The sequence below is a fragment of the Akebia trifoliata genome, chromosome 1, assembly GCF_017979445.1.
Source record: "Akebia trifoliata isolate Shusen 1 chromosome 1, ASM1797944v1, whole genome shotgun sequence".
In the NCBI taxonomy this organism is placed as follows: Eukaryota; Viridiplantae; Streptophyta; class Magnoliopsida; order Ranunculales; family Lardizabalaceae; genus Akebia; species Akebia trifoliata.
The window spans coordinates 21,040,111-21,060,317 of record NC_141375.1 but is presented as its reverse complement, the minus strand read 5'-3'; the positions used below and the strand labels follow the sequence as shown (position 1 = coordinate 21,060,317).

Genomic DNA, 20,207 nt, shown 5'->3' with positions numbered 1-20,207 from the left:
TGGGGTGCCCTTAGTAAAAGTTGATAAGGCAATAGAATATCTCATATTTAATGATTGGATTAGAGATTAAAGATAAGGGCATTTTAGGTTATTAAAATTTTAATTTGATTAGTCCGATTTGCTTCACTAACCTGACTCGACTCGACTCGACTCGGTGGGTGTTTTCGAGTTCAAAATATGGTAATAAAAGATGACGTCATGATTTCTTAGCCAACGTCTTGGATTAACGTAGTAAACTTAATAACGTGGTACGAGAAATACGAAACTTTTTTGCTTTAATTGTTTAATTACTTCGTTGGTCTCCTTCTGCCTTCGCTTTCTGCAATGGTAAGGTCCTTCGTTGTTTCTGGGTCTCACGAGTCGCTCCATAGCGGATAATTCTCCTCGAGATCTATTCCTCAAAATCCTAAAATTTCTCAGATTCACTGAATTAGGATTGGGGGTTTGAACTGAGATCACGATTCTCTCTCGATTTCATCCCAAAAATCTAGTTTTTGAGTTTTTTTCTTCGATTGAGAGATGGTAGCTGTGTTGGAAGATATAGTTCAATCGGTGGAGATGTTGTTGAGGCTTCTTAAGAGGCCACAACAAGCTTATGTGAACCCTGATCTTGATCCGGTGTTGTTGGTTCCTGGAATCGCTGGTTCGATACTGAAGGATGTTGGTGATAGTGGGAAGGAAGAGCGAGTTTGGGTTCGAATTCTTGGTGCTGATCATGAATTCAAGTCGAAGCTTTGGTCCCGCTTTGATCCTTCTACTGGTAAGAATTTTAATGAAAATTTACTTTATAGGTTGTTTAGAGTTTGAATAATTACATTGGAATTTGGGATATTTAGGATTTTTTGAAGAAAATAATTTATTGGTATGGTTAAGGATGTGAAATTCGGAAAAAAAGTCTGTGAAAATTTTAATTTTGATATTGATAAAGGAATGCTTGATTTTCAAATTTTTTAGCTAAATTTTACAACCAATTGGTTTCCTTGATTGATGAACTAATGGAGTTAGTGTGGATCTATGTTCATTTCTTTAATAACGGCTATTTGATAATTGGGCCCTTTTATAAATAAGTTGTTTAGAGTTTGAATAAATTACATTGGAAGGAAGAAGTTTGGAATATTTAGGTTTATTTTTTTATTCTTTTTATATTTGTTTTTGATTTCCATTTTTGGAGAAAATTCTATATTAGTATAGTTAAGGATGTGGAATTCGCAATTATTTTGGTGAAATTATAATTTTGATACTGATAAAGGAATGTTTGATTTTTTGAATTGTTTTACTAAATCTTACAACCAATTGACTTCCTTGATTAATGAACTAAAGAGTAAAGTGCGAATTTCTTCAGTGGTTTTGCTTTTAACGCATGGGTATTGCACATTCATGTTTTGGGTTTCTAACACTCAAGTCTATGTGACGAACAATCTAGATAAGTTTAACACTCTCGATCAAGCCTTGAAGATGCTCTAAGTCTTTCTGTTTTTGATGGAGCAGGTCGAACTGTATCGTTGGATCCAAAAACAAGGATTGCTGTGGCTGAAGAGAGATACGGATTGCATGCAATTGATGTCTTGGACCCTGACTTGGTACATGCTATTTCGCTTCTTCTGTTCACTACATCTACTGCAGTTGTTCCAATTGGATTGCACTTAATATTGTTATTGTTTTGTTGTTAGCTTTTGTTTATGTTTACTTACTTAATTTTCTGGGGAGAAATGACAAAAATGATGTTTGTTTGTTGATTCCAGAACGAAGGATACATTTTGAGTACTAAGAGGTTGAGAAACTTAGGATCTTGCAAAGAGCTTAGAAATTAGAATTGCGAAATCACGTAACTTACAATCTGAAAAGAGTCAACTTTTAGGAATCTAAACGATTAGAAGACTAGAAGTGACGTGTCTTCCACTTTCACTCCATGCAACTCTTTGTTTCCAAAGTTTACTTCACCTTTATTTATATATATTTCATTATATTGTATGGTAAAATCTAATTTTGGTATGTATATCATTTTGTGATTTACAAATTATTACCTTATTAGTCTAAGAGTGCACTGAAATTAATATATCTTCTACGCTTGATGGTGTTCTCATTGCAAATGCGTACATTGACTATAAGATTTGATTGATAAATCCCGATGTTTTCTGCTAGATCAATTTGGAGAAAGTTTATGAGCAAGTCAACTGAGATTCTTTGAAAAATATGCAAGGTTGATGGGTTTCAAGTGTGCGTTGATCAAAAGCATAATAAAGTGCGTGTCCACAATGCCGTTTTTTAAAATTTGGTAAATGGGATTCCGGTTGGAGGAACAAGTTTTTTAACTTACCAAAAAATTGGGATAAGGTCATGTTGATGATACGCATCTCATTTTTTAGTGGTCATACCACTAGCTATGACTCGAAGTCAATTTTCATAACTGGATTTGTAGCCATTGTCATGCGATGAAACAAAAGTACATGGAGCACCATGCCCATTCATCAATATTGGAGATGCCAACTAAAAACTGTATTATAATTTTATAATTATCTTCAATATTTAGTAGAAAAAATATAATATTATATTTACAAAGATCTTTGTAAATTTGTGTCTTTATGATCTATGTGATTCATATCCATAGATCCTCTGTGGGATTGTGAATAGATTTAAATAAATGATATTGTTTCTCTTAGCATTTTATTTAAGTTGTTAGTAAAATAATTGTTGGGTTCATGTTATGCGGGAGACGTTAAAAGAGAGACAAATAGTCAATTTGGAATTTGCCTGATTTTGAAGGGAAAAATTTGCATCAATGTCTCAATTTCAATTCAAATAGGTTTGATTTACACTCTTATGTTTTGAAAAATATTTATAATCTAAAATAGGGAAAAAAAAACTCTTTTGTATTTTTTGTATAAAGAAATACGTTGAGAAATGACATGTATAAAACTTTTCAATGAGATGGTGTGTTTTATATCCCACTATTTCTCTGTTTATTCATCCGCAATTTGGGGCCAATAACTTCCTTCAAAAGTTTCTTTTCCATCTGATCTGGACCGTTGATAATGTCATGGGAAAGGGTGTCAATTAATTACTGCAGCCTCTGCAAATGTAAAGTGGTGGTGGGGGGTTGGCCATCTTCTCATTCATTGTGCATTTGCGAGGACCATTCAGTCTTACTTCTTAACTCCATTCCAAATCTTTTGATCTTTTCTGAGATCTTTGTCCTCTTTATTTCAATGTTGTCTATGCTTGACTTTTGTTGGCAGGAAAAGAACTATCTAGAATTTGTTCACTTGGTCGTTTCTCAACTCCATTCCAAATCTTTTGGTTTTTTCTGAGATCTTTGTCCTCTTTATTTCAATGTTGGCTATGCTCGACTTTTGCTGGTAGGAAAAGAACTGTCTAGAATTTCTTTCACCATTTGTTGGTGCTTGCAGAAAGGGAAAAATGACCAATGAAAGGAGAGGCTCTAATGTTATTATAACCATTTTAGTGTTATTTTGTGAAAGTACAAGCAGTTTCTTGATTTTAAGTTTTTTTTTTCTTTTTCTGAGGATTTATTATTTACGTGGGAGGTGCTTATTGCAGTAGTTCGGTTAGTAGCAGTTAATAATGTCCTTTTGGCTTCCTCTATGCTTTTCTTCACTTTAGGTAGGTATTATTTACCTTTTTTTTCATCTTTTTCTCTCTCTTGAGTTTTGCTTATAAAAATAATCTTATTGAGAGGTTCACTAGAGATTTGAAATTGTTGAAGAAACAACAATGTTTCTTTTGTCCCTTCTAGGTGATCGGAAAATAAAGAAAGAGTTGATATATTCAAGAGAATTCAAAATTTACAAAATACCATGTCAATTGAAGTGCCAACTTAGCTAAGTGGTAAGACGTGTGGACTGTTGTTTTCACCTCCTAGGTTCAAACCCCCTTGAATCCAACTTCATTTGCTAAGCACTAACTATAAAAAAAATAACATTTTTGTTTAAAGATTCATTTGATGTGATTTATCACATTGTTAGAAACTCTAGATGCTGTTGGAGTAAAAGATTTTCAATTAGGGCATTTTATTGCATTGTACATTCTTATCCAAGACATTTTTCATTTGATGATGCCATGTGAAACATCAGAAACATGTGAGGTGTAGGGTTGACCCGATAACAAAGGTCTCTCATAAAGGGGTTGGACCAAGCTACCATGAGACAAAAGATCTTTTTTCTAAAGAGCTTCAACATAACTATTACACGTCCAAGTTCAAATATTGAAATAATTTTAAGAGGTTTTCCTTGTATTTGTTTGTGTCAACAAAAAGATTCGATGTCAACAAATGAATGCGAATTACCTCGACTTTTTCATAATAGTTCCGAGTCAAATAGCAATGATTTGAAGCACTTTTTTCTCTCTCTCACAATTTTGGGAACATAAGGACTCAATCTTATAAATATGTAAAATATAGGATTTCCAATCCTAGCAGACAAAGAAGGGTAACATATGTTCAATTTTAAGTGATTAAACACAATTCCATACTCAATATCATAGATACTTGTAGAATCCTATGGAAAGCTGTATTCTATGGAAGTTGTATATCTAGTTTGAGGGAGGTCTTTCATATCTTTCGAGATCTACCCTATGTTAAAAGCTAAAATAAGTGATTCTAGGCCTTATAAAATGAAAATAAATCCGGGAATCTCTTTCATGCTCATATCACTCGAGGTATTGCAAAAGAAAAAAACTGCAAAATCTGATCCAGTTTATCGTATTTGATTAGTTAATGTGTGGGTTAACCATATTCTGAAACAATGAAAAAAATATTGGCTTATTAAATTATCTATTGAACTGCGAAAAAGATTCAACGAAAGACGGAAAAAAATCTACCATCTGTTTTATATTTAGCAATACATAGAGTATCTCTCGATATAGCAGTAAAAACTATGTGTAGGTGGATCGATTCATGAAGTTCCCATTGAGATAGGATCTACCCAGGAAAAGCAGTTGCAGTGTTGTTTGATAAAAGAAAGTCATCTACTTTATTGTGAAATGGCTAGAGAAGTAAAAGGAGCATAATTGAATGTGTTTATGATTTGTTGGATATTGCTGTGTCGGCATTAGATCTCTTCCGGAGTTTGCACACCTTTACTTTCTCATCTAAAAGTTGATTGGTATGGATGTTTTTACCTATTGTGATTTGTTGGGGTCTCTGAAAGAAAAGGAATGGGAGGATATTCAAATTGAAGGAGGATTCCCTGCTACCATCCTTAATAATAAAGCCCTGTATGTACAAAGTATAAGTTGACAGAATTGAATGGAGGACCAGATTCATTCAACCAACTTCAAATTTTTGGGATAAGGCGTTTGATAATGATGATGATGTGCACATGGTGTAAGTTAATTGTAGAATGTAGGTGATTATTTTTTTAATTTTATTTTAAAAGACTTTGTACTGAGATCAGATGTTGTTGTAAATGGGGTTGGCTAGCTTTTCGTAAGTATTTTTTTTTCTTCTGTTTTACCAAGTTAGGTCTCCTTGACCTTCTAGTTTCTTTTAACTCTTTTATGCTTCTAAGAAACTTTATGCTTAAGTTACAAAAAATGTAGTAGATGCGGTTTTCCATTTCCCAAAAAATGTCTGTTTGTTCTGCATTTAAGTTTCTGTAATAGCTAGAACATTATTTGTTAAACTGTTAAATAGCCATTATCCATTTTAAGATTCGATAAGTGAGATCTTATATTTATAAAAGATCATAGACTTGCATGCTGATGTGAAAATTGTTTTTGCTATAAGCTTTTCTTAAGATTTTTGTTGTTCTTTGAAGGAGAGGTGGTCTGTTATCTTGACAAGTGTTCATATCTAACCATCTTCTAACTAACAAGCTGCTAACTCAAGAGACCTAAGACTTCTAAGTTTGATGAAAGATTATGTATTATGTTTGAACTTCATGTTTATTGTTTCCTTTTTGCAGATTGTTGGACGTGATAGTGTTTTTTATTTCCATGATATGATAGAGGAAATGCTCAACTGGGGTTTTCAAGAAGGAAAAACGCTCTTTGGATTTGGCTATGATTTCCGGCAAAGTAATAGGTACGTGCTATTTCTTATGTGGTATCAAATTGAACTTGATAAGCAAATATTATTTTCTTAGTAGATACTTATGTTATATGACTTCTGTTTGGATAAATGAGGCTACATTGCCTTTTAAGAGATTGGATAAAACAATATGTTGAAAGATATAATTGCTTAACTTAAACTAATTGAAAAGACTTCATTGTCTATATTTCCTCACATCATCCTATTTGGATTAGGCAGTACAGGGGCATGAAGATATAATAACTTCCTATTTGGTCTTTTTTGGATCCTATGAAAGAACTCCAAATGCAATCACTTTGGTGTCTAGTTAACTGAGTGAACTGAAAAGAGCTTTAGATGAGAATTGAAGTTGGTCTATTTATCACAGAAAAAAAGAAGAAAGAATCGAAGTTGGTCTTACATTCGTTTAAGGGAACTTTCTTATGGCTACAAGGCGGCTTTGCGAGTCTTTGAATTTCTTGGTTACTTAAAGGTTTCTTAATGGCTACAAGGTCACTTAAGAGGTTTAGTTAGTCTTTAAATTTGTGGGGTTTATGATGCAGGACTGTGAGGTAAGAAGGAATTTGGGGTGATTAGGGGATTTGATTTGGGATTTGGAATTAGGATTTGGGTAGAGGATAGGGGAAAATAAGGGGGTTGGGGGATTTGGTTTAGGATTGGGTTAAGGATTTGGGTAGGATAGGGTAAACCCAAAAGGATTTGGGTGTTAAGGTTTAATTTTGACCTTCTGCAAGTATCACCACATCCCAATGACCAAAAATACAATTTTTTGCCATTACGATATTTTCAATAGGCTAGATGAAAATGGTTAAAGGTTAAGGTTTATAGGGTAAAGATTAATGGTTGAGAGAATGGAGAAAGGATTAAGGGTTGAGGTTTGTACTTTTCAAGAATCAAGAATCTAGAATTAAGAGTCAAGAATTCAAGATTTCAAGAAACAATAAAAAAATAGAAAGATGATAGAAAAGATAGTACCTTGGAATCACATCAAGAATGGTGGAGAACTCTCTTCACTCCATGAAATAAACTAATTCTTTATTCATCAAATTCTTCATTAAAAAAAATTCTATTATAATCTATATAAAAAAAAATAAAGCCAAGAATCCTATTCAAACTAAAATACCACATAAATAACTTAATTTCTTAACTTTCTCTCTTAATTTTTCAATCTTGATAAATTTAAATAAAAGAAACTAGAGTTACTAAACTGCATCTAAATATTATACTTAGATCATTGGCCAATAAAACATCAAAATAAGCCAAAAAAACATAAAATTAAAATCTTAAAACAAAAATCCACCCTTCAAGCTTTGATGTCCCAAATAATTCTCTTCGACTGGGAAGATTTCGTCACTGGCGACATAAAATTGTGATAATTTCTTAGCATATGAAGTCTATAAAATTCACATGTAATCTGATCCTGTCTTGCTTCTCAATCAATGCATCGTAGGGTGGGGTCTTCCATTTTAATTCATTCCGAAGTTGAGTCTTCAATTCAATCTCTTCCCAAATGTTGAAATCATCGAATTCAATTTGGACTCATTTTTTGTCAAGAACCAACACTGGCATTAAGTCACTAATTTATTCAAAACATTATCTGCCTTTTTTTTTTTTCATGAGATAAAATCGGTTTTAAAAGCAAAGGATGTAGGGGTTCCACTATTTCCTATGCTGATTGTTTTGATTGTTCAGACTTAGATTCTTCTTCAAGAACCAACAATGATATCTCATTCTCATCAATCTCATTCTCGCTTAAATCAGGCTCATAGATTTCTTCATTACTCTTCTTCAGTCTAGGCTATGGACTTTGATCACATTTACTTCATTCTCCTAGTTCGAGCACTCCGATTTATATTTTCAAAACAATTGCACTTGAAACACAAGTTTTGTTGTCTGAGATCTTCATACCATGGATCACGTAATTGTCAGTGCTCTATGCTTTCCTTTATAATCCGATCATGAACAATGTGAAAATATGCCTGAGAGTGACGTGTTGGACATAATTTTGATAACATATTTTTCACCTTTTAGTTGAAAAATTATAATTTTTTTTCTTCATAAAAAAGGGTTTGGTAGTAAAGTATAGGATAAATTTGGAAAAGAGATTAATGAAATAAGAGTTAAAGAAAATGGAAAAAGATTTAGGGTTTGGCAATAGATTATAGAGTAGATTTGGAAAAGAGATTAATGAAATAAGAGTTAAAGAAAATGGGAAAAGATTTAGGGTTTGGTAATAGATTATAGAGTAAATTTGGAAAAGAGATAAATTAACTAAGGGTTAAAGAAAATGGTAAAGGATGAAGGGTTGAGGTTTGTAGGTTTTAAGAAAAAAAAATGTAGAATTGAGAATCGAGAATCAAGAAAATCGAGAACAAAAAGAATTAAAAGAAAATCATGAAAATCAAGAAACAATGAAAAATGGAAAGATGATAGAAAAGATAGTACCTTGTAATCACACCAAGGATTTCTTAAAATCACACCAAGAATGGTAGAGAACTTATTCACTCTATGAAAGAAACTCATTCTTTATTTATCAAAATTCTTTGTTAAAAAAATCCTAATACAATTTATATATAAAGAAAATAAAGTCAAGAATCTTAAAATACCAAATAAATAACTTAATTTCGTAACTTTCTCTTTCCTAATTTTTCAACCCTAATAAACTTAAATAAAAGATAGACTAAACTTAGTAAACTGCTCCTAAATATTATACTAAGATCATGGGCCAATAAAAAAATCAAAATAAGTCCAAAAAACATACAATTAAAGTCCTAAAATAGAAATCTAAAGAAAAATTGAAATCTACTCTTCAAGCTTGGATGTCCCCATCAGTTTATCAGTGCTGGAATTAGTTAGTTTGTTTAACATTCCTCTTAAACTTGATCTCTTTGGATTAGCACGTAACTTAGTACTTTTAATATGTTGATTTGTGACCATAATGAGATTGTCTCTCATGCTTTTTTTTATGTATGCATTTGCATGCTGAATTGGCCAAGATAAAAATTTGCATGGGGGGGGGGGGATTTTTGGGCTGGCTCGATGGGCTTCTAGGCATGAACCACCCTACTGCATGGATAGGGGCATGCCCGATCAGTTGGGCTAAATTTTTTTGGACAAAAAAAAGAAAAAGAATGATCTATGTTGTGTTGTGCCTTGCCTTTAATGGGAAATAAACTTAAGCCCCGATGCAAATCAAATGGTTTGTCTAATATGCAAATGCTTGGCCATGCAGATTTTGGGAACAACTCATATGCATCTATTACCATTGTTGAAAGCCTTTGGTGCTGAAATGGATTGATGGTTTAATTTGTTATAATTTATAAAACATATACTTTTGAAATGTATTTGTTTTTCAATCTCCTTTGTTGTCCTTAATTTATTTGTGCTTGTACTTGTTTTCATGCCCCAAGATTTGATATCAGTATTATCCCAACTCTCGAGGGTGATTAATCACAAATTAAAACATTAGTGGTGTAAACAAAAATTTGGACGTAGTCTCCTTTATATTTTCACGATCGTAGAGGAATCCTGTAAAATATCACTTACACTGATTTTTTTATGATTCCCACTTATATATATGTATAAACACATTCACACACATTTCCTCAAGTTAAACCATGTCATTTTACAGAGTTGGCTATACTATTTTTTTTTCTATACAAGAACAAAAAAATATACTACACTACTCTTAGCTAATCTATCAACGCAATATTCATCTCCTTCAAGCTTAATAACAACAGGTTCTCGGGGCCTACTATTGACTTACTCCTTGCATATCGGAACCTACTCCCTAATAGGATACATTGAAGCATTAAGAAGAATCTGCTGATATTGACTAGTTGTATACCTAATTACTCGTCTATAAAGTCATGGCTCTCATACTATTATGTCAATTATTAGATGTTTTGTGGAACATACTCTCTCATAATCTTCCAGTTGTACGACTATAGGCTTGTAAAGCTTGCTAATAATCACTGGTTCTCGTACTTTCCCGGGTGTGACCAACTCTTGGTGCAGAGGTAGCAATTCTCTCCCGATACTCGGGGCTTGTCATCCGGCGAATTGGTCTACTTGGCCCTGCCTCGTCGGGCTTGTGTGAGACTATCTCAACGTTAATTTCAATACTTGGCTCCTTTGTTGGTTCAGTTGTGGTGGTGGTCGCAGCTGTTGTCGCCGCCGCAACGATTGTCCTTTCCCAGCGTGTCCGGGCAATGTTACTATTATGAGCAGTCTTCTTCATTCATACCATTATCTTGTTTTTCACAAAATAATCCAATCAAACTCTATCGAAAATTCTTCTCACAATATGTTTTTTAAGACAGTTTATATATGATCATCAAATTATGTAACTTATATTTTAACTTACATTCCTAATTTTTTAGTATGCCTAGAATTCTTTGAGTCATGACTTAGAATTGGCTGCAGTTGTATTTGATTTGAAAATTTGGAGACATTACTTGTATAGAGAGCAGTTTGAAATATTTATTGATCACAAGAGTTTCAAATATCTTTTCTCTAAAAAAGAATTGAATATTAGACAAAGAAGGTGGATGGAAGTTTTAAAAGATTATGACTGCACAATTCAATGTCATCCGCGAAAGGCTAATGTAGTAGTTGATGCACTGAGTTAGAAGTCTAGTGGAGTTTTGGCTTATCTAATGATTAAGGAGTGATGATTACTGGAAATAGTTAGAGATTGGTATCAGAGCTCCAGTATTAGGTCTGGATGGGACATAAAGATAATCCTAGACATAATAAGAAACAACTAGGAATGTAAGTTAGGATCCGAGTTACATAATTTGATGATCATATATAAATTGTCTTCGAAGACATATTGTGAGAAGAATTTTTGATAGAGTTTGATCGGATTATTTTGTGAAAATAGGATAATGACACGAATGAGCAGTAGCATTGCCCAGGCAAGCTGGGAAATGGTGATCACTGCGGCAGTGGCAGTGACTGTGACCACAACCACAAGTGAACCAGTAAAGGAGCTAATTATCGAGCTGAACGTTGAGATAGTCTCGCACAAGGCCGACTAGGTAGGGCCAAGTAGGCCAGCTCGCTGGATGATAGGCCTTGAATATCGGGAGAGAAACAGTGAAGTCTGTTGTCATTTTTGTTTCTTACTTTTACTTGGTATTTTTCCTGGTAGATGAATCATCAGTTGTTAAAGGCTACAGTAGATGCTTTCAATACATTCTTGCCTACTCCACCGTCAAAGCCTTCAAATCTATTAGACTTTGCATAAACCTCATCTTTTTTTTAGAAGATTCTAAAATGAATCATTTTTTGAATTTAGCCAAATGCACTATCCAAATCATGGTTTCAAAACTTGTCCAAGACCAAGACGTATCGCCTAGAAACAAGACGGATGTATCAGACAAGTTTTAAAACTCTCGTTCATTTTTCTCATTGTCCGAGACGATTTGGTCTCGTTCACGGACAAGACAAGATGTCAAAACGAGTTTTTAAACCATGATCCAGATCCAGATCCAATTATATATTTTTTTTTAGGAGAGAGAGAGATGCATGGGTGAGAGATGGGTGCGTGGTTATTGCGGAGAGAATGGTTTGGGGGGTATTTTGGTAAAAAATACGATATTACTATAGCAAATCGACCGAATTGATGTAATAATTTTAAAGTGGTCCTATTTTTGGAAGAAGTAAACATGCGGAATTATTTACTGAAATTCTCTAGTATTAATGATAGAAAAGTTTGTCTGTCATAGTGGTGTTGCCTAGTTTCTCCTTGATATTTATTGAAAGGGTTTTTGGCAGAGGTAGGGACATCTGAGATGCTTACTCTTTATGCTTTTTTCAGGCTTCAGGAAACATTGGACAGCTTTGCTGCTAAATTAGAGTCAGTCTACACTGCTTCAGGAGGGAAAAAACTAAATGTTATAACTCACTCTATGGGTGGTATACTGGTGAAATGTTTCATGTGCCTGCATAGTGATGTAAGGAGTTCATCTCTCTCATGCAACTTTCCTGTTCCATGCATCTTGCCTCTTTGGGTCTTGTTTGTGATTTGCAACTTATTTTATTTTATTTATGTAGCTTTTTGTGCGTATATATATATATATATATGGCTTATCGTGGGTATCCTCATCCTTCGAGTGAGACTAATCCCACGGTCACAATGATGTCTATTTCTTTAAAAATGAAAATTTCTTTTGCAGATTTTTGAGAAGTATGTTAAGAATTGGATTGCAATTGCCGTACCATTCCGCGGTAAGTAATAGTTTGCTCTTTTGTTTTGTGACTTGTGCATGCTTTGCTGGGCATACAACAGGTCTAGGTATCAGACACTGCAACTTTGAGAGCTTTGATGTGCCTACTCACCTCTACAAGTATCATAAGAAAGAATAGTATCTCCCACCCGTAATTTTAAAATGCTAAAATATTAGAAAATTATCATAACTACTCCCTGGGGTTTTAAAACAAAAAAATATCAAGCCTGTCTTGACTGAAACATTCCCAAAATATTCAATGTTTCAGGGTGAATGTTTCATTCTGTTCTTGGATGAAATATTCTAAAACAGAATGAAACATTATACCCTGGGTACTTCAGCCTAGCTAAATATTTTTTGGGGATAAGTCTTTGATGATGTTGATAACTGGTTCTTACTTTTGAGAGCAATGCTTTTGTACCAACAGGTGCCCCTGGATATATTACAACCAGCCTATTGAATGGAATGTCATTTGTGGATGGGTGGGAACAGAATTTTTTCATATCAAAATGGAGCATGCAGCAGCTGGTATCATTCCATTTCATTCCGCATTTTGAAAGATCATATCTATTGAGACTATTATATTCATCAGTTAAAATATATTGCTGTATTACCATTATTTTTCTGCCATACCATGATATCTTGTTATATTCTCACTTCCATATTTCATTGACCAGTTAAAAGAAGTATATGCTGGAATTCTGGATACTTCCATTTCTTTGTTATTCTAAGCATGCAACATAATTAGATTACTTAATTTTAAATTCAAATACAAAATTGTTATATTTGCAAAGAAAATCGTTGAGTGAATTCTATTTATAAAAATAACTTTGGTAGCATTCAGTATTATACGGAGGAAGTTATTGAAAAAGATTATATTTACTTATATTTTGTTTTCAATAATCATAGGAATAGTTATTTATTGTAGAAATTTTCAACTATTCAAATATAAAATATATTTTTGTTTAGTATAAAATATTAATATTTACTGTAATGGATAAAAATTTGAATTTAATTGTATGGATTTGAAAATTGGGAATATGTGGTGGCTGTCCTAGTATTTTAATTGTTTAATATTAATTATTTTATATATTTTATATTGTTTTCAAAAATACCATGTGGTGAGAGTGCCTTGCCTCATGCCTCAACGTCTTTAAACATTGCTCCACTTCATTTCCTTCGTTTTGTACTTAGGCTAACCAAGAACAAATCTTTGGGAATCACTACCAAACAATCTTTAGGTTTTTTTACTTAGGAAACCTAAAAACCTCACAACCACTTGAAAGGTGATGAACCTTTCCAAGATCTCAGTTTTATTCCCGTTGGAAAACTGAGAACCATGATAGAGATGGTTTGAAAGGAAAACAAACAAAAACAATACTCTATCGCTTTTTTGACAATTTCACTATCGAACTCATCAAGGTTTGAATCTTCAAGTATCTGTGCTGTTGGTCATTCACTTCCATTTTTGGCCAAATGTTTCTCCTATGAGTGAGTGTTCCACAAGGGTGAAGGTAGGGCGGAGATGGTGTGATCAAACTAGGGTTTCCCATGGCCTAGGGAATCCTAAGGGGGTGAGAGGTCTGAGATGGATATCCAAAAAGGGAGCTTATTCTTTCGAGGTTTGATCAACCCTCAATGAGCTCAAGGCCCAAAGGATTTATAGAAAAAGTTCTGTACTGACGTTTGATAGGTGGCACCGAGGTGTATGGTTGGTGGCACTGAAACCCAACAGCTAGATTGAAATGCTCATCGGTGGCTCCGAGTCACTCACAACCAACTTTGGTGGGATTGATAGAACTTATCGGTGGCACTAGCGTAAAAGGTTTTATGCCATCGATAGAAGGGGTGACAGTCAATGGCTACACTGCCAGCCACCGACTATATTTTTTCACGCTCTGAGATAAAAATGATTTTTCAATTTTGCACTTTATCTTATCACCTAAGATGGTTGGGTTTTGGCCTGGTCAATGGTCACTTACCCAATTAGGGGCGCACACACTTTTGTCTTTGAAACGATGCTTTTGAAGCTGAGAGGCTCGCCATGATAGAACTTCCAATGAGATTCAGGACTGACTTAACTCACGGAATCACAGAATTGACAACATAGGGCCCTAACATGCATTAGATTTTAGACCTCAATTTTACATTCCTTTATGGTTGATGTCTAAAGTGACACTGGATGAGGCGAGGGATGATTTTTGGGGAGGATGATATTCATGGTGAGGAGACCCCATTCCGATTTTTCTAGCCTTATTAAAGCGGTTTACAATTTGAACAGTGACATACCATCCACTCAACCATTAACTTGCGCCATATTGATGGGGTTAGATATTTCAGAGGGATTAATTTTATATGTGGATTAATCTTCATGGTGAAGAGATCATTCTCACTAAGAGTGAGTTCCATATTCATCTCCATGTGGATCCCATGAGTTTGTGTTGTTTAGTGGCCCACCGAAGATCTTTACACATCCATGGACACTCTATTTTTGCTGAATCAATGTATTTCTGCTCCCACTTTTATGCTAGTTCATGCTCTCAATTGGCTTATCCTCTGGGGCATGGAACTGTTTCCGTTGTCCATAGAAGTTTAGAGTTTGTGCTTTTAGAGGTATATCTTGTTGGGTATTTGACTGAAAATACCGATCAGACCCATGGGGAAGTTTCATAAAACAACAGCTAAGAGCTATGCTTTACGGAAGAGAATGTTGAGCAATCAAGTAACAACATTTGCATTAAAATGTGTGCAGGTTAGTTGTGAGGATGTTGAGAATTTGGGTGGATGAGTGGTGATATTAGGAAAAATGGAATTAGAATGGCACTTTGAGGGAACCTTGGAGCATATCCAACAGATGTTAAAATAGAGTCATTTGAGATAGTTTGGTAGTGTGCAATGAAGACCGTTGATGATATCAGTTGGAATGCTCCAAAAGAAAGAAAAGGTCAAAAGGTGTCTGAGTTGAGAGGAATGATGGAGCATGGTTTGTGCAAATGATGCCTTGTGACAAAGCTTGAATGATGTCCTTTCATCCTGTTTATATTGATATGCTGTTTGTACACCAGTGCTTCAACCTTTTGGATCTGTCACAACTCACAAAAACCAATTCCTCTTCAGAAAAGGTGTACTTGCTTCTGGAGAAAATTAATATTTACCATCTTTGAAGGGTTTCATATGTTGAAATGAAATGTGTTAGTCCAAGCTTTCCCTTTTTCTAGTAGGCAACTATTTAAATTCTTGTCTTTATGCCTCCTCTATGTATCATGACTGAATTATCTTCTGTGATACAATAAACTTAGCATGCCTGTATCCGCTCAAAGCGATGCTGATACTGCATGCATACTTCCATATTGCGATTTTTTCTCAGTTCTTAGTCCATTAATAGTTATTTTCAACTCCTAACAATTTGATTGTCTTGTTGACAAAGACATGCATATGGTACATTATATTACTGTAGATCCCATTACCTAGGTTCAAATCAGTTGAACCCACCTTCACCTCCATTAACCACTATATATATATATATATATGTAAGTGTTCGGAGGCCCTAAAGAGAGCCAAACATTTTTCAAAATAGGGGTTAGAAGTTTGGAATTGACTGATTTTTTGTGAGGATGATCTCATCCCTATGGTGAAGAGATCATCCTCACCAGAAATCATCTCATACCGAAACTTCGAACCCTAGTTTACAAGCTGAAGAATTGTGGACTGTCCAATTTTTGTAAACCACTTTTGATGGGGTTAGAAGTTTTGGAATGGGCTGATTTTTTGTAACATATACAATGTCTGTGTGTCTTCAATTTTGGGAAATGAGGAGCCTTTAGTTGTACATGTCATGTTTTTTATTTATTTTTATCGGTCAGCTGGACTTGAACCAATGACCTCAGAGTTGCTTCGCAATGTGTCAAACCAACTGGGCTATAGGTCTAAGCCCATTGTACTTGTTATTATTGCTGATTAAAGAATCAAATCACATCTAAACACCTTATGTATTTCTGCTTATTCAGATTTGCAGCATGATGTATTACTTGAAGAAACAGTATGAATTCTTCCTTAACATGCTTCTTTTTCAGCTTATAGAATGTCCATCAATATATGAATTAATGGCTTGCCCCGACTTCAATTGGCAAACCACTCCACGTCTAGAAATATGGAGAGAGAAGCATGATACTGATGGCAACTCAGGAGTTATGCTGGAATCATATGAATCAGCAGAAGCTATCTCTAAATTGAAGGAAGCTCTGTCAAGTAACACGGTAAGCTATGGACTATACTGTGTTAAATTCATGTGTAGAGCTTTGAACCTTGAGCAAAGTGTCAATACTTTTACCAAACCACCATTTTGGGCAGATCCATTTCTGGTTAATATTGGTGAAAAGGACTGCTCGTGTTCAACCCCTAAATCCCGACACTACTTTATAATTGACGGATTATTTCTTATGTTGATAGTTCAGACTACTAAACTAAATTACTTTTCTTTCCAGGTTAAATATAATGGGGTAGATATTACTGTACCATTCAACCTAGATATCTTAAAATGGGCTAATGAAACTCACAAGGTCCTCTCATGTGCTAAGCTTCCTTCACAAGTCAAATTTTACAATATATACGGGATCAATAATGACACACCTCATAGTGTGTGGTAATGCTCAACAACTTCTTTCATTATTTTTGTGTGCATTTTATTTCCTTGTTTTTGTTCAGGGCTGGGCTTTTGTTGACACATGCACGTGATTAAATCACAATTTTAAATGTTGTTGATTAAATCACGATTTTTTGAAAAAATCACAGTTTATTTATTTTTAGGTGTTATTTTATCATTTAGTCTATGAAATACATATTTATTTTACTTAAAAAAGTTATTTTTATTTTTTAATTTATCCGATGTTTTCCCGACTTTATCCATCTTTTACCGACTTTTTTTGAAGCTTTCTATTGCCAGATTATTCCTGAACCCCGACTTTGTCACTATGGTCTGGATATTCGTCATTTCTAATATTCGTTTTATTGCGACGCAGCTATGGGAGCGAGAAATCACCTATTACAGAACTACAACAATTACTCTCTTTTGAGGTTATTACTCTTTTGCTGATGATGTGCTCATTGTGATGTTAATGTGCTTTGAATTTGTTAACTGTATCCTAGAAAAAATATATATTTTTGTGCTTGTTAGTTTTCCTTTTATGTTTCCACAGCATTTTTAGGGGAAGTTGTTTATTGATCGTTTATTGTGGAAATAAAAGATCCTTTTTTAAGTCTTGTTAGTGCATCTTTTCATATTTATAATGGACAATTGCACATTTGCGCATTTTTTTTACAGGCTAAATACAGATATGTTGATGGTGATGGGACTGTTCCAATGGAATCAGCTAAGGTATGCTATATTCGAACTCAATAAACCTTTCTTATTGATGGCTTACCATTAACTGAAATACAAAATGAGGTTCAGGATTAATAGTTGGGCTTTATACAATCTACAGATATATATGATAGAAAGTATATAAATTATTTTATATATTTGTTGAGATATATGAAATTTATTTAGATTTTGTATATAAAATCAGTTTTGTCCCGATCTGGATCTTAATATTGAGATCTGATAAAAAACCCGATCAATTACTTATCGGATCAGTACTCGGATCTGATCTGATTCTTATTTGATTGGTTCCATATTCACCCCGATCCGCCAGATCCATTGACAGCCCTACTGAATACAGATAGTCTACTTTAATTTTGTTTGGTCAGTCCAACTCAAATTGTTCAATGTAAGCAACATGTTATATATGTACCACCAGCATATCTATAAGGTAATGGCTTATCTTTTCTTTACAGGCAGATGGGCTTAATGCAGAAGCGAGGGTCGGAGTCCCTGGTGAACACCGGGGAATAATTTGTGACCGGCATGTATTTCGCATACTAAAAAACTGGCTCAAGGCAGATTCGGATCCTTTCTACAATCCCGTAAACGATTACGTAGTCCTACCGACTGCCTTCGAAATGGAAAGACACCAAGAAAAAGGCATGCAAGTAACTTCACTCAAAGAAGAATGGGAAGTTATCTCAGAAGACCAAGATGAACAGAGCAATCTGGCTGAGAAGCAGCTGTCATTGGTGGGCTCAATATCTGTTTCTCATATGGGAAAGGATCAATCTTTGCAAGAGGACACGCGTGCTACTGTTGTTGTTCATCCACAGAGCGAGGGAAGGCAGCACGTTGAACTTAGAGCTGTAAGTGTGTCAATGAGTGGCTAAGGGATTGTGCGGTAGTGGAAGCGGTGGGCAATCTCTAAGAACAGGTGCTTTGCCCCTCTCATGATGAATATTTACTCTGTGTGTCTGTTTGTACAGTTTCTATTAGTCCCCAGACTTACAATATCTGCATATATAATCCATGAAAGGAGGATTGTTAATTACATGCCTCTAGTTATATAAACTAATGAGTGAGTATGTGCACTTTGTATATAAAACTGGCAATTTAGATAGTATGCATGATGAACTTTGTTGTTGTTGTTGTTGTTGTGGCTAAGTATGCATAACGAACTTGTTTGTAAGTAATGAGTGTGCAGTTGTACAGAAAACTGCTATACTTTAAATGAACTTGATAAGGTATTACTACTTCATGGTGTCTTGTTAAGGCTTTCTGTTTTGAAGCTTGTGAAAATAAATGGTCAGTCCTTCCAACCACTTCACCACTGGAGTGCAAAGAGTTCTTCCCACTTAGGGCTGTCGATGGATTGTCCTGATCCATCCCGGTATGTACTGGGTTTGGGAAGGATGCACCAATCCGAAAAAAAAGATGACTTTTGATCCTCCCAATTAGTTGTATTGTAGGTGCCATGATTTGTCTTGGGTGAGGTCTCTGTTCCAAGTGCCCAATGGTCTAGTTGTGCCAATGAAAGAAGCATTAGACTGTCATGCATGCTTCACAGTGCTCGGGGTGTCGCCAAGTTGGTTTGGTCTGATTCTTGAGATACTAGAGTCGGAACCATCCTATTTTCCAATTCCAGTACTAGAATAAGTAGAATCAGAATTGAAATTTCTAAGAGCTATGGTTACCTGTGGGCTCAGTTCTTTAGAGTTGGCATTGAGATGAAAAATGCCTCAAGTGATGGTAAAATTTCATCTTCACTACATCCAAGCTTTTTACATCTCAAAAATATATAAGACAATGCCTCAACGAATAATTGGAAGTTTCTCTCTTTCAAGAACAAAATATCATTTTTTTTTTCCAACTCAAGAACAAAATGTATTATTTACAAAAGCGTCAACATCACATCCAATATTTGTTCAAGTAAAACTACGAGTAAACTTTTTATTTTTTGAAAAAAGGAATCAACTAGTTGCATACCACTTGTGGCACTGGCACTGGCAGCCAATCTAAAAAAAATGCCTTTAAACAAAATAATTGGACCCAACTAGTTGCACACAACACACTACCAATTGCACTCCACCACTTAAAAAATTTCCTTTTGCACTCCATTAGGGTGATTCGACTCAAAATAAAAATAAAATATTGCACTCCTTTCGTTTTTAGTTCTTCTTCAATCACGTTCACATAATTATTATTAGTTCAATAATCTTTGTAAGAAATACTTGGTTGTATAACAAGCATGTTTGCAATTTACATGAGCAAGAAAACAAAGTCATGAAAAGGTGAATAACCCTGAATCGTAATGTTATTGATAATGAAGTGCAATTAGTAGGTTAAAATAGAGGTTAACCAACTAATGTTGAGCATAGTGGCCAAGGTATCTCTCCAAAAAGTGAGAGGTGTTGAGTCCAAGCTCCCTCGTTGGCTACCCAAATCCCTGCTTAAGATTGAATACATAGTTTATATGGGAACTGGAAGAATTTGGGTGAGATATGATGCTCTAAGAGGCCAGTTGCCTCACCCCTGCTAGTCGGGCCTACGGATTTGGAACCCTGTC

At 34.6% G+C, this 20,207-nt stretch overlaps 1 protein-coding gene across 1 annotated transcript; it reads left to right on the top strand.

Annotated features, from left to right (window-relative positions):
* Nucleotides 1–305: 305 nt before the first annotated feature.
* Nucleotides 306–18,894, top strand: LOC147410904 (alpha/beta-Hydrolases superfamily protein). Its single transcript, XM_086441527.1, has 11 exons — nucleotides 306–760; nucleotides 1,489–1,580; nucleotides 5,922–6,040; nucleotides 11,871–12,006; nucleotides 12,229–12,280; nucleotides 12,707–12,807; nucleotides 16,353–16,535; nucleotides 16,764–16,921; nucleotides 17,298–17,352; nucleotides 17,600–17,653; nucleotides 18,112–18,894. The coding sequence occupies exons 1-11, from the start codon at nucleotides 520–522 to the stop codon at nucleotides 18,529–18,531; spliced, it is 1,611 nt and encodes a 536-aa protein (XP_086297653.1). The 5' UTR covers nucleotides 306–519; the 3' UTR covers nucleotides 18,532–18,894.
* The last annotated feature ends 1,313 nt before the right edge of the window (nucleotides 18,895–20,207 follow it).

Excerpts from the sequence above, each read along its gene's own strand:
- LOC147410904 (XM_086441527.1), top strand. The coding sequence starts at position 520 with ATGGTAGCTGTGTTGGAAGATATAGTTCAATCGGTGGAGATGTTGTTG. Across the intron at positions 12,808-16,352 it reads AATGGAGCATGCAGCAGCTG|CTTATAGAATGTCCATCAAT; the intron begins GTATCATTCCAT and ends CTTCTTTTTCAG. Across the intron at positions 16,536-16,763 it reads AAGCTCTGTCAAGTAACACG|GTTAAATATAATGGGGTAGA; the intron begins GTAAGCTATGGA and ends TTTTCTTTCCAG.